Source organism: Trichosurus vulpecula, chromosome 7, assembly GCF_011100635.1.
Source record: "Trichosurus vulpecula isolate mTriVul1 chromosome 7, mTriVul1.pri, whole genome shotgun sequence".
NCBI lineage: Eukaryota > Metazoa > Chordata > Mammalia > Diprotodontia > Phalangeridae > Trichosurus > Trichosurus vulpecula.
The window spans coordinates 31,884,628-31,899,397 of NC_050579.1; the positions used below are offsets into that span (position 1 = coordinate 31,884,628).

At 49.7% G+C, this 14,770-nt stretch overlaps 1 protein-coding gene across 1 annotated transcript in view; it reads left to right on the forward strand.

Moving 5' to 3' along the window:
- The window catches only part of SMG6 (SMG6 nonsense mediated mRNA decay factor), a 170,421-nt gene that overhangs the window by 80,853 nt on the left and 74,798 nt on the right, over positions 1 to 14,770 (forward strand). Inside the window, exons 11-12 of the mRNA XM_036768507.1 lie at positions 3,589 to 3,705; positions 4,676 to 4,844. Of these exons, the coding sequence (XP_036624402.1) occupies positions 3,589 to 3,705; positions 4,676 to 4,844 (286 nt within the window). The remainder of the gene's footprint in view (positions 1 to 3,588; positions 3,706 to 4,675; positions 4,845 to 14,770) is intronic.

Here is a 14,770-nt window from a genome sequence, read left to right on the forward strand (position 1 = left end):
CTTGCATTCATTTTGAAAAGAAGGCACTCCAGGTCACATATCCAATTAAGGGAAAAGCCAGGTCTAGAAACCATATTCTTAGTGAGTTATGTGACCCACCTGACTTCGATCAAAACGGAGTTCTCTGATGTGTACTAGGCACCAAGCAGAGAGATGCAAAGGGCTTTAGCTTCCCTCTCTAAGCATCTGGAAGGGCCCAGACACAAGAAGAGAGGAGTGAGCTGCTGCCAAGGGCACAGTAGACATAAAGCACGTTAAACCATCCCTGGGCCCAAGGCAGAATTGCTGTCTTTCTACTTCTCCCCATTTCTCGTTGGCAAAGGCTAAGTAAATAGGGCCTAACTGAAGTGGCTGCCGTGATGGGAAACTGTGAGTCCCATCATTGCCCCTTTGCTATCAAGTGGTGACAACCCCTATTCATTCTCCTGCTTTGAGCCACAGCATCAGCTTAAAGTAGGAATTTGTTGAGTCTGGCTTCCAGGCCCAGAGCTGCCATTTGTCATGAAACAGAAATGGGCCTGGTGACAAGTAACCTCCCATTGCCACCACATTTCTTCACCCCAGTAGATGAAAGGGTCTGCACTGTGGTCCTCTGAGCTTTAGCTGCCCGCCCCCCCCCCCCCCACCGGAGCAGCTAAGGGCTCCTTCAACCTTTTTACATTCCCTCCTATGGGGTGCTGCATGCCCAGCTGGTCTGAACATGACAGGCCTTACTGGCGAGAGGGAATTGAAGGGGAAAGGTAGCCTCAGAGGACATGCACTCTGCTTGTCCTGCCCCAACTTTTGTCTATTTTGTCTGAGTTTGTTTCTGTCCTTAAGGCCTCATGGCCTGTCTGAGAAAGGCTAGCTGGCTGGTACACTTTGGCAGGAGCCTGCTCCCTGGCAATGTGGCAACCCACAGGAAGGGGTGGAGGACAGAAGTGGGCCTTTTTCCCTGGGATTGCTTTTGCAGTGTTTCAATCCATCTTGTTCCCTGTCCTTCATTCATGCCTCCCACCCCTGCCCCCACAGTTGGTCTTTGCTTATCAATATTGTATCTCTCTTGGAGCAACTAGGTAGTGCAGTGGATAGAGTGCTGGACCTGGAGTCAGGAAGACTTGAGTTCAAATTCTGCCTCAGACACCAATTAGCTTTGTGACCTTGGGCAAGTCACTTAATCCTGTTTGCCTCATCTGTAAAATGAGCTGGAGAAGGAAATGGTAAACCACTCCAATATCTTTGCCATGGAAACCCCAAATGGGATCATGTGGAGTCACACACAACAACATTATGTCTCTGTGGCATAGTGGAAAGGTGAAAGAATCCTTGCTAACAGGGGATTAAGGTTTTGTTGGGTAAAGTACAGGACTGATGACATTCTAATAATACTAGTAATTGACACTCTCTTGCTACCTACCTCATCTGGTACTTACAGTCCCATCTGGGTTGGGCAGCCACTGTATGAGTATTGAAACCAGTAGGCATCTATGGTGGCAAATTCCAAGGTGCAAAGGTGTAACAAAGGAATGATGCCATTCCTTCTCCTTAAATAGCTGTTGAAACAATAACAGAGATCTCAGAGAGGTTGGGTCTGCCGAGGGAGGAAGAGACGTCCAGTGCAGCCAAATGAATGGGATCAGATCGTGGGGCCAAAGACCTTTCAGGGACCACAGTGTAAGACCCAGCACTCTCTGGCTTTCTATCCAAAATTTGGGAGAAATGGAAACTAGGGATTCATTGCTGAGCCTCTGGACTCTCGCTGTTTTGGGAATTTTCACCAGAACCAACAAGCCTCAGAGGCAGGACAGGGGCCAGGACATCCACAGCACCTCGGATATTTGCCACTTTGGATTTGTTCACTTGGGGCACCTGGAGGCGTGACCATCGGAAGGTTCAGTTGTAGTTAGTCGTGGAGAACTTAGGGAATAGGTTTTGTGAACAGAGAAATGGGAGGAAAAGAGTGAAGAGTTAGGAACTCTTTCCCTTTCCCCACCTCCTCAGAATTGAATCCTGTCAGTCAGTGGCCAGGACTGGCTGTGTTCTCTGACCTGGAATATTTGGGTAGCTACAGTGGTTATGTCCTAGCTATGGCCTTGGGAGAGCTATGCCCACATTGAAAAATTGCCTGTCAGGCATTAGCTCAGAAAGAGTTTTGTGCTTCCTTCTTTCCTAAAATGAAGACCACTGCACCTTCAGGGGCTCTGTCATCCTCACCCTGCTGTCTTGCTTAGGCTATCTTGGTTTCTCATCCCATTTCCCAAGGCTGGAATCCAGGTGGTCACTGCCTTCCAGCCTAGTTTAGTGATGAAGGTGGGAGCCCAGACTGGGTGCAGGACAACGTTGCCCTGTACTCAGGCTCAGTGATGTGCAGCTGAGCTCCCAAAGCCTATCCCATTAAGTCCTAGCAGGAGTTATGCCTTTCCCTGTGGTTCTAGTTCACAGAGTCCTCCTCACCTTTCTCCATCTCCTGAGAAAGCACTAGAGAGTTCCCTGTTAGTGGATCTCCAGAAGCCCTTTCCCTTACCTCTCCTACAGCCTGCTCCCTGCCACTCCCAGAGCCTTCAGAAGTGACTTGGGCTTGGCTCTGGCTGTTCTTATCAGATCTGCTTCCATAGGGAGGAGATAGAGGAGAACCTCAGCGGGAATAACAGTGGTTGTGTGGCATCTCCCTGGATAACTGCTTCATTTCAACCCCATTGATGAGTGTGACCAGTGCATTGACAAAAGGTGCCTCCCCTTGGCTGTTTAGGTTGAAATGCCAGCGGGGCTGGAGTTTGAACATGCAGCTAATATGCAGCTAATTGTCCTTTGAGTACTTAGGAGATTTTAAAAATTCTCTTCCATAGCAAACAAGAGTTGGGTCAGCTGCTGCCAGGTTACAGATCTGGCCCCCTGGCTCATTTCAATACGTGCTACGTGGCCCCTTCCTGAAAGATGAAGGTTGAGGACTCTCTTCATTAATCACCATTCCCCAGGGACCCAGAGAGGAATCTCAGTAGAGTTGGAAGAGGAAGTATTTGCAAGTGTTTGGGGGTCAAATACCCCCCCACCCCCAACAAAATAACTCTAGCTGTCAGACAGGCCAGGGCCTGTAGTTAGAGTTGAGGTTTGGAAAAGAGAAAGGCTTATAATCAGAAGCCAGGTTTAGGAGAAGGAATGAAAGAAGCCAAGCTACTGTGAGAATGTGTCATCTGTGTCTTGAGGGGTAGCACCCCCTAATGAAAGGACAGTGTGAGAAGGAAGGCTGAGATAAGAAGCATCTGGGGACCTACGAAGGAAATCTGCCCCCCTCCCCCAGCCCACCCCCCATCTCGGTCCTTGAACACCTTTACAATAGAGAAACTGCTTCCATGCTCCTTGATTACTTGTTGCTACATCATCTCAGTGGTAGGAGCCAGCCTGGGGATGCTGTAGGCCCAGGCCCAGCCAGACCAGCTGAGTGAGAATTCACAGTCCCCAGACCTGTATTCCTTCATCTCCTTCCTCAGCCCAGAGAACCCAGCCTGGTGAGATGGGCCCAGCCTGATTGGCCCCTGTCTCGTGCGGGTGCGTGGAGATGGTGGAGCAGCAGGGGCTGAGATGCTGACAGTGTCACTTGTCTTTCCTTAGATTGTTTCTCAGAGGAATGCCGCTCGGTGATCCAGGAACAAGCTACAGCTCTGGGGCTGGCCATGTTCTCCCTGCTAGTGCGGCGCTGCACCTACTTGCTAAAGGAATCTGCTAAAGGTATGCAGATGAGGGGCCCCTAACTGATGGGATTTCTGGTTGTCCAAGGCCTTGCCCAGACAGGCACCAGAGCCCCCCTTCCCTTTTGTCATAGTATTTATTTCCTCCTCACAGATTTCTCTGTCTGCCTTTTCTCCTCACCCTGTCATTTTCACCGTTTTTACCCCCTCTCCAGATCCCCTTTTCTTTAAGCTACTGTCTCCTTCCTTTCTCAACCCTTTAGGAATTAGGGTTTGGGCTTTTGATGCTAAGCAGGTAACCTAGAATTCTTTGAATGCTGAAATATGTTCCCTTTTGTCCGCAATTAATGATTGATTTCCATATGTTCATTTATCCAGGTATTGAAAGTAACCTCCTAGGCTCTCACTTCTTGTTCAGTACATAGTGAGTGCTATAGGTGCCTTGGCCCAGGGGTCCTGGATTCACTGGGTGAGGCTACAGGTGCATCTGTTTCTGGGGAGGGAGAGAATTCCATGTCCTTTTTAAGTTGGACCTAGGACAACACTAGGCCTTCCTTACTGATCTGCTGCAGGTGTATTTAAAGGATGGCTGGAGGTAACTTATTGACTTCCATTAAAGATCAGGTTGGTGAGTAGTATCCCTCTAGCTCAGCTTCCCAAATGCCACCAGTTTTTAGCTGGGCCCTTCTTCAGTGCTACAGGAGAGCAGGTGTTTTGGGCCAGAAGCTGAGGTGGAAACTCACGCCTAGCCACACTATCCTCGGCCACAAAGGAGGCAGGGAGAGCTCTCAGAAATGGGGGGTGGGGTGGGGGGCGCCTGGTGCACTGGTTCTCTCTCTGTCCTACTTTTCAGAATCCTCTTAGGTGCTGGTGGTTTTCCATCGCCTGCAGGCCCAGCTGCCCTGTGGACTCGGTCTCCCTCCCCTAAGAACTTGCTGCCATCCCAGCGCCCCAAGCCCCACCTGGGGCCACAGCAACATAGGCCAAGCTCTCACCCTTTGCCTCTGCAGCTCACCCGTCCTCCCACGAGGACGAGGAAGACCAGGATGATATCAAGGTGTCAGCCTTCCTCCCAGACCTGAAAGAACTACTGCCCAGTGTGAAAGTTTGGTCAGACTGGATGCTTGGTTATCCGGACACCTGGAACCCTCCCCCCACATCCCTTGATCTGCCCACACAGTGAGTACATCTGCCCCTCCCCTAGCATTGCTGCCCTTGCCCGATTTCCCTGCTCTCTCTGCTCCCTCACCTAGGCCTTGGTCTTGCCTTTCCCTTAATGCCCTCCTTGTTTTCCTGGTTTGGGTTGGGTTTCCACCCACTCCACCTATCTCACATTTCCTTCTGAGCTGTGTTGTCTTGTGAGGACATCCCCTGACCATTTCTGGCCAGACTTCTGGAGCCCATTAGACAGAATGGATGCTTGGGCCGCCGTCTAGGGTGACTTGGATCGGCTGCTGTCTCCTACGTGGGCTGCTGCTGAGGGGCATTCTCTTGGGCTGTGTGTTTCTGGCAACAGCTCTGGGGCTGGCCATTTTCTCACAGGCTTGTGAAGGACCCACATCAAGAGAATCCTCAGTAGACGTTCCTGCACAGCATAACTTGATCTGTCTGTATGGAATTCCTGGCCTGAAGCTGCCTCCTGAACCCTGCCCTTCATACCCTTGCTCCTCACTAGAGCTGTGCCCCCTTCTACAACAATGGGCTTCACTTCCCCCCAAGTTTCATGTCTGTGTGGGTGGTGGCCACAGCAGTGAGCAGCTCTCAGCATCCCTCCTGTAAGTTCTCCGTCGGCTGCCAGAATGTGTTCCAGGCTCAGGCTCGGTGAGCCAGGGCTCAGTCTTGAGCTGGGCGGCTGGGACTACAACAAAGAAGCTGACAGTTCTGGCTGGGGAGCAGCTAGTTTCCCAGTGGCACTCCCCAAAGGGTTAACGTTTTTTTGCCTCAGACTTTTCAGGCCGTTAATCTATAATTCGGACTAGGCAATTTGCTCAGTTTTGGAAAGAAAAGGACGAGGAAGGGCCAAGATCTCCAAGTGTCTGAAGCTGATGCTGAGCATGCGCTGTTATCCTTCCCTCCCCTCTGGGGCCTGTAGCCTCTCCTGGGCTGCCAGGAGGTCAGGCCTATAAGTACTGTTCCCCCAGGCACAGTACACACATCCCCATCCACATCCACCAGGGCCTAGGGCCATCAGGCCTGTTCCTCTCCTCTTTTACTGCCTGCCTCCCTCATTCCCTCCCTCCAGTTGGCTTTTGTTTGGCTGAGGAAATGGAAAGCTCACACAGGAAATGCTGGGCCTCATTTGCTCGGGGTGCAGAGTCTGTTTTCTGTTTGGATGCTGCAGTCCATGGCCCACTGCCGGCTTGTGTGAGCTGCTGCCCATCTTTGGGCAATGGCTCAAACTGCAGCCAGGCACGTGGTCCTAGCCATAGCCATCCCCGGCCCTGACGGCTTCCTGGGCCGCCTAGAACTGAAGTGGGGCGGGGCTCAGCTCTCTGGCTGAGTCTGCCTAGCCCTCTTGGGTCTTTCTCTTTCCCCCACTGGGAGAGCAGATTTGATCAGGCAGCTGCTTGGACCCATGTTGCCCAAGAGACAAGCCCCTGTAACCCTGGGCATCCCATCTCTGTCCTGTGGGCAGATCAGGCTAGGGAGAGGTCACTGGGTTGTGGGAAACTCAAGTCCCTCTTTGCACTTAAAACATCTTTCTGCCTCTTCCCCCTTAGTAAGTCCAGCTGGCAGAGACTCAGGGGTGCCAGATCAGGGTGAAGGGGTAGTTCTGCTATCCTGGCGCCTGTCTAGAAAGCCACTAAGCAGCCTCATCTGCTGTGGGCATCGAGGGTACTTGGAGTCCAACAGAGTGGACCCAGGTTAGATGGTTCCAATCACCAGGCTTAGCTAATCCCCACCCTGAGTTGTGGCCCATCCCTCCCCAAGCAAGGAGTGGGCAGCTGAAAACATTTCTGCTTCCCTATCTCAGGAGTCACAGGGAGCTGCCTGTTGCACACAGCAAGCATTTTATTTGAAAAGGTTTCACGGTTACCTCTTTTACCCAACAAACCTAGCTGTGGCAGACCCTTTTCTCCTGACTTACAAGGAATTGCATCACCCAAACATCTCTTCAGGTATCAAAGCCCAAGTCTTGACTCCCTAGTTTTCAACTGTACTGGCATCCTCATAGGAACAGGAAATGACCTTCTCTCTTCATCTTTCTTTTTTATTCTTTTATTATTTTCTTTGCATCCTTGTTGAGCTGCCCTGTTGGGACATACCATCTCCCTCCCATCCCTGAGGCATCCCTCCTGATGGTATTCTTCCTGACGTATCCCTCAATGATATACTTTGTCCTTCGTTGAATGCCATTTTCTTCCTTTTCTTTATGTATTTGGGTCTCGCTATTTCATCTTTAATAGGCGTCAAATGACAAAAACACCTTCTCAATTTTTGTTTTTACTTTCTGGAGAAATTGCATATTTGATCCCATTCACCTCTCTAGATTCCTCCTTGGCCACTTCATATTCCATCAGGTCATGCCTGCTAGTAGGACCTCACCAACTCTAATAACCCCTAGCTGGTTCATGCCTTTTGACCTACTGAGACACAGATTGAAATTGGGCCACTTAGGGATCAGTAGGCAGAACCTTAGGGGCTTTGTTAACAGCCCCTGTCGAGATGACACACCTCCTCTCACTTCCCGTCCTGGAGATGCCAACTCCCATGTTGCTGAGTCCTTTTAGGAATTGTTAGCAGCATGATGTTATAAAGACTTGGAGATTTGGGTCTATTGGTAATTCTTTGTAAAGATTTATTGCAGCCTATGGGAAACTTGTTCTTCAGGATGAAGGCCTTCAGGCATTTCAGAGCAGCAGCCCCACAGACTGGAGGGGTGCTCCACTTTGTGAAGTCAAAGCTTCTTCCTCTGTCCCTTCCTGCCAGGTCTTCTGGTAGGAAGAAAAGACTGGCACTCCCACTTTGCCAAGTGAGCAAATGGAAAGTTGTGAGAGGCAGCCCTGAGTAATGGCAGAGCAGAGGTAAAAGCGTCCAAGCTCCCAAGCAGGGGGACCCATTCCATCCCAGAACCTCCGAAGAAGTCAAACCAGTGGGACAGCTCACCTCCCTCTGTGGCCTTGAGTGCGGCCAGATCCTCCTTCATCTTGATCTCTGCTTCTCAGTAAGTGAAAGAGTCAGGGGACTTTGAGAATGTCCAAACTCAGCCCAGCTGTGGCAGTTGGTTTATTGCTTTCAGCTGGTACTTGAACCCAGGTCCTGGTCTTGGAGTCTTTCCCAGGTTTAATCCCCAGAGCTTTCTCTGCAGCTGTATGACACTGCGCTGACCCCGAATGAGGATAGGAAAATAGAACTGGTGCCAAGCCAGAGTCTCTTTTTCATTTGGAGTCTGGCTGTCTGCCCATGACCAGGGTTACATAATGGGAAACATAGCTGGGGCTCTGGAGAGCCCGCGTTTCACCAGGCTGCCCAGACCTTCGCATTCTGATGCTATATATCTTCCTAATTGTAACTCAGATACATTTATCACACTGTTGGATTCAAGTCCCCTTAAATTTAAAAAAAAAAATAAAAATTCCTGGCCTTGCTGCTTTTCCATGGCTTGCAGATAAAGTTGCAAAGCATTCTGGGAGAAGGTGTATGAGGAGGCCAGGAACTGGGAGACTGTCATGCTGGGCTGGGGTAGAGAGAATGTTGGGAGGAGGATCATTTAGTGAGGGAGCCCCTGCTCCTAGGAAATCAGGTGTCAAGCTAATTGCCTTGGGACATTGACTTCCTGGGACCACAAGTCACGGAGAGTGAGCTCACTTACCAAGACAGCCAAATGAGATTGAGACCGCTTAGCTGAGCTATATATCAAACACATTTGTGTAAGAGTGCACACAGACATGCGTGTACACACACGAGGACCTCTGTTACCTAAGAGAGACCTGTCAAGGATGCTAGGGCCTGAGAAGGCTTTTGGGGAGGTCATCAAGTAACCACCCATCAGCACTTCCTTCGAGGAAGTCTTGGTGACTGTGGGAAGCCCCTTTGCTGCCTGGCTCCCCACCCAGTCTCCTTGGCTCCACGTTGGGGCGTCAGTAGAGCAAACTGGCACCAGGGGTTCCTCTTCCTCAGAATGCTAAGTAAGGAGACATGGGAGGAAGCTCCTCCCCTCCCCATTCCCCCAATTCTCCCCAAGAACTTCTTGTGAGAGGAGGAGGCATTGGCCTCTGTGTTCAGTCTGACCCCAGCAGGTTATAGATGACCCCAGGGGAAGGACTTCCCAGCTCCAGGCTCAGGTTATTTGGCTCCAACATGTGCTTAGCCATGAAGATGTGTCAGAGTGATTACAATCACTGAAAGCTAGGAGAGGTAAGAAGTATCAGAATACCTACTGGGGGGTGGCCCCAGACTCTGTTCCTGCATTAGAGACATTGGGGTCCCAGGGGCGCTGCTTTTTTTCCAAACACTCAGTACTGATGGGTTTAACACACCGGAGGGATGTGATAGTGACTAAAGAGACTAGTGGCTCAGGGAGGATGGAGCCCAGTGATTCCCTCACCTGTAGATTTAGAGGCCTCAAAAAGAGGAGTTCTGGTGCCCGTGAAATTCTGGAACCCCTGATTTTGTGACTAGTTGACATCTTTGATTGGGGTCAGGGCCCTGGGAGTTCCTCAGACCCCTACACTGTACATGGCTGCAAAAGCAATGCTGGTTGGCTGTTGACGATTTGGGTGGTTTGCCTTATTGGGCAGTGTTGGTTTTATGTTGGCAGTTTGATAGTGTCCTTATCAAGTCCAAAATTGATATATTTTTGTAAGTGGAAATAGACCACTAATTTCTTACCATTAAAAAAAAAATCACAAAGGAAAAAATTCTTGGCCCAGAAGGATATTCGCCTGCCTGGCCTCTCTTTCACTTAACTCAGGGAGTAGTGTTTCCTTTTCACATCATTGCGGCACCTGGGTGACATGCTTTCTCTGCTTCTCAAGCCTTGCAAGAGTTATGCCAGCACAGCTAAGTGCAGGGGGCCCTCCTGACCCCAGGTTCTTGGAGCTGGTCAGCTGTCCCCATTCTGAGGCACTCCTTCTAGGTTGCACTTCATTCTGTTCCTGCTCTACCTGCAAATCTCCTGGTGTTCTACCTGCAGCCTGGCTCTCAGGTAGCCTTTTGGACGGTTCCAAGGACAAGGATTTCCATTTTTCCTATACCTAGGACCTTGTGCCTCTCCTCTCCATGCTTTTAGCCTGTGAGGTTGTCTTTTTTTCCTCTCTCCAGGCTTCTCTCTGTCTGGGTCCTGTGCTGGCTCAGCCATATTTCCAGCTCTCCTCACCCCAGGAACCAAAAGACCCAACTCGTTTCCCATCTGTATTACTTCTCTGATCTTCTATGGCTCTGAAACACAATGCAGGGCTTCTTCTCACTCAGCTCTTTCCGGGTTTGTTCTGCAGCTGTGGAGTTTGAATGTTAGTGTTTAAACGAGCTGGTATTACACAGGAAATGGCCACCTCCACAGGCCCCTGCAGGCTTGTAACATGGGGTCATTGTGCTTGATATTAATCACCAGTCAGAATGGTGGCGTGTGTGAGTGCTCGGCGCTACCTTGGGCTTACCAGAAAGATGGACAGAACCCCGTGAGGGCAGAGATTCCTTTGAGCATTCCCTTCCCCCATGGAATGAGGGCCTGCCTGACCTCTTCACCTACAGAGCTGGCACAACTCTATCTCTGTTCAAGTCAAGGTCATTGTTGTTATCACAGTGATGAGCCTCACACCTTGTTATTAGAGAGCATTTTGTACAGGATAACTTAGGTTATAAATGCCCCCCTCCCCCTGAAATATAAAAAATCCCAGAGTCCAAGGCTTCTCAGTGCCTTTGACTAAAGCTGCTTTTCTGATTACTGTTTGCCGAACTAACCTCAGCCCGAAGGGTTAATCTGATCCCTGAGTCAATATCCCCCAAACAACAAGCCAAGAGTGTATGTTGGTCCATTTGTGTGAAATGTGTTTCCCCAATCACCTGGACTGGGCTGGGCTGCATTGTATCGGCCGGCAGCTGCTCTGCACTCAAACTGACAGCTACATTAAACCCTGGAATTCTGAGGCAATAAAAAGTAAATTAACTCTTATTTTTTTCCTGTCCTGGTGGAGTAAGTGAATGTGTGTCTGTGGGGAGGTGATCAAGCCCTGGTTCTGCATGTATGCTTGCAGCTCCCAGCCCTCGACCTCTCCCTCCTGAGTTGGTGCCTGGTGCTCTGGCTCCAGGGATGAGCCCACTGTCTTGCTTTGTGGTGTGTGCCCCACGGTGGGAGGCTGCTGGGCCACTCTTGGAATCATGGACTCAGAGTTACAGTGAGGTCCAGGGTCGTCCATTATATTTTTTATCTGAACAGGAACTCATCCCTAACAACATAACACCCCAGACAAGGGACTGGGAGGGGGTGCCTTGGAACCCCTGACCTGCACAGCATCCTGGGAGTTCTGCTCCCACTTATGGGCATCCGGGACTCCAGAAGGTGCTGGAGGAAGAGTCCATTATTCCTTGTGACAGCCCCAATGGTTGATTTGAAATCTGTTCCTTCAACTTAAGCCATCATCCCATTTCTCCTTCCTGGTGTTGGATGGCACGTCTGATCCTGCCTCCACCTGAAGATAGCCATCCTGTTGCCCCTGAAGTCTTTTTCTCCTCTGTACCAAATGTCACGATTTCTTCTGATGGGGTAGTTTTGATCATTCCATCCGCTGGCTCTACCTTCTCTGAATGCCTTCAAGTCGGTCATTGTTTCTACAGTCTAGTACCCAGAAATGAACTCTGTTTCATTGTGGTCTGGCCAGAACATAGGACATTGGCCCTTTGGTCTCCCTTATTCTGGACACTAAACTTCTCTTCATGGTGATGCAACCTACTTTCACCTTCACTTTTTTTGCTACCATGTGATTTGTGTTGATCTTGTTCGTGGGCCCCAGGGATTTTTGACACAAAATGTTATCTAACTATGCCCCTTTCAGCTGATAAAGTGTTCTGAGTCCAAGCATAGTTTTTGCATTTGTATCTGTTAAATTCCATCTTCTCAGATCCATCTTTTTAGTCTGTGAGTCTCTTTAATATTTTTGGATCTAATTATCTGAAAGTTAAAACACAGAGGCCAAGGACAGAACCCTGTGGCACTCCACTAGAGACCTCCTTCCAGACTCTTCTGCCCAGTCCAGTAATCCTTTAAAAATAAGATGATCCTGCCAAGAACTAAATTTCATGAACCCATCTGGCTCTTAGATATCTCTGCTTCCCTTTCTAAGCACACAGCTCAATTCACCAGTTGTTAATGGAGTGCCTACTCTATGCAAGGCACTATACTGGTGTTCAAACTGTCAGGGGAATAATATGTTCTAGAACTTGGCCAGGAAGTGAAGTCAAGCATACCAGCCAAAGACAAATCTACCTTCAACCCCTTTAGAGAAATGGTCCCGAGGTGTCTGTAACTTCTTCTTTCTTGGGATTTGGGCCCCTCTTAGCCATTTGTGTAGGTTTCTCAGCCTTAAAACTGTTGGTTGAAAACATAGAAGAGGATACGGAAATGAGTAGTTTGGTGGCAGTTCTGTGTCTGCTGAGATAGCTGCCCATGGGTTACTCTGGCTACTCGAGTAATCTGGTATCGAATGTCTTCTTTTTGGGTGTTAGCTACCAGCCTGCAACTGCAGACCTCAAAGTGACTGAGGATCTCCTAGGGTCTCCTTCGGGATTTCCCTTGGCTCCAGAGCAAAAATAGAGGGTCTTCTTGCAGCCCATAGCTGCCCTAAAGGGGTCCATTGGAACTGGAGTTAGTTGAGAAAATCAGGACTTCTGGGAGAATGAGTAATTTCCAGGGTCCAGAAGTTGTCACTCAGAACTCTTCAGGTACATTTTTGAGCCCTGGAGACTTAGGAGCCACTTTGGAAATGCTATGCTAGTGGGGATAAGCTGAGACCTTTCCCCTTTTAACAGAGAAGAAAGTGCTTTACAAAGAACTAATAGTCCCATTTCCCGAAATATGGCCAGTGAAAGATAGGGTGGTGTCTGGGCCCCAAGGTTCATCTTAACCTTGAATCTTCTTGTAGGTGTTTCACCTTTCTTTCCAAAGTGCTTCTCTCCCCATTTTCAGATCTACTTCCTAAAAACTAACTCAGGCTCTTCACCCCATGCAGATTGGTGCCTGTGGGTGGTGCCAGTGAGAATAGATCTGAGGATCTGAGCTGGGGAATTCATTCAGTGAATACAAGAGTATTCAGTCAACACCTACCAGATGCTGGCTTGTTGCTCTGGGGAGGCAGATGCCAATAGGACCTTAGATGTTGGGGGATTGGCCGGGGGTGGGGCGGGGAAGGGGAAGTGACATACAGAGAGAAAGTGACAGCTGTAAAGTAGGTACAGAGTCATTTCTGGGGGCTCAGGAAAGGACCTCAAGGAGCAGGTGGGGCTTGGGCAGAGTTCTGAGGGAAGGCAGAGCTTCTATCTAAAAGTTAGTGAGGAGGGAAAGGATGGTAGACATGGAGCATAGATGGCCATGAATCATGGTGGAAAAGGAGCAAATGGCCCACTTTGTCTGGACTAGAGAGAATGAAGAATACAACGAAACAAGCCTCGAATAGGAGGCTGGCACTAGTTTGTGAAGGAAGTGAACATTCATCTTTTCTCCTGGTGGACAGAGGGGGGCCTCTGAGGAGGGGAGGGCCGTGGTGAGCCCTGAACTCTTGGCGTATCATGTTGGGAGATGTGGAGGACAGATGAGTGAAGGGAAAGACTAGAAGCAAGGAGACCACTTGGGCTGTTGCACTAGTGCTGGTGAGAGGTGATGAAGGCTTCTGTGTCATTGTGCTTGCGTCTGAGAGAAAGGGGTGAGAGCAAGAGAGACACCAAAGGAAAGCAGACAAGCAGAACCAAAGATATCAGTGTTCTTTAACTCAAGGAGGGCAAAAGTGACCCATCACCTGCCTCTTCCGTTGGGTTCTATCTAGAGGGACCGTTAGGCCTTTTGCATTGGAATGAGAGCCCTTGGCTTGCCATGTTCTCCTGGTACTGGACTCGAAGTTGTTCTCATTTCACAATGGCACTGGTGTGGAAGCTCTTCTCCACCCCATCCTGGGAGTGAGCTTTAAGGTTTTGGCACTGGGTGGGTGGTAATGGGTGAAAGTCAGGCATGGGCATGGGTCCCAGGCAGGGGCCAGTAATCCCTGGGAGGAGTCCGTTTTGGTTTATCTGAGCCCTGGGCAGGAGAACATAGTAATGAGAACCAGATGGTACCACAGATTTCTGCATCTTGGGTCTAAGATGGTGGGGCTTAGAGCATGAGAGGGGAATGTGGGCCTCCCACCAGGCCAGCTCCTGGTGGTGATTCTCTGTTGCCTCCTTCTGGCTGGGGATGTTTCATGCCCTACATCCATCTCCCAGTATGCCTGATTAATGCAGCCCTATCCTGTACACGCCCAGCTCTAACCCCAAGGCCTGGAGTTCAAATAGAAGACTTTTCACCTTCTTTCTTCCCTCGTCTTTCCTGTTTGTTTATTTTCCAAATTGCTGCTCTGTGCCTGAACAGAATCATTTGACCAGGACTTACCAGGGTTGTGTTTCTGGTCTTGGGCAGTGGGCTCAAGTGCTCAGAGGGGTACTGGGGAGGAAGGAGGAGGGGGTGGAGGAGCCTTCTTCATCCCTGAGTGGCTCCCATGGGCAGTGCTAACCTCAGAGGCAGCCCTGATCAGCCCTATCACATCCGGTGCTTGTCTCTGCAGCCAGGACCAGAGGATAAACTATCAGAGCTGTGGCCCAGTGCATCATTCCTCTTATTATTTTCTTCTCTGCAGATAGGGGTCGTGGAAAGTTCAGTTCCTTTTAACCCTCAAAGCTCTGTTTATTCTACAGCTGGTAGCCCAAACGCCGTGTTTCCCATTACATCACAAAGGAGCTCGGACAGATCTCTGCACAGAAACGTGTTGCAACTGTTTATTTTTTTCCATATTTAAACATTTCTGACAGCCCAACCCAGCTGAGCCAAAAGATGGAGCTTTGTGAATGAGTTTGGTTGTTGGTGTCTGCAGAGAGAAACTCTAGCAAGCTATTTGCCTCTCCCCTGTGTCTCTTCTCCCGTG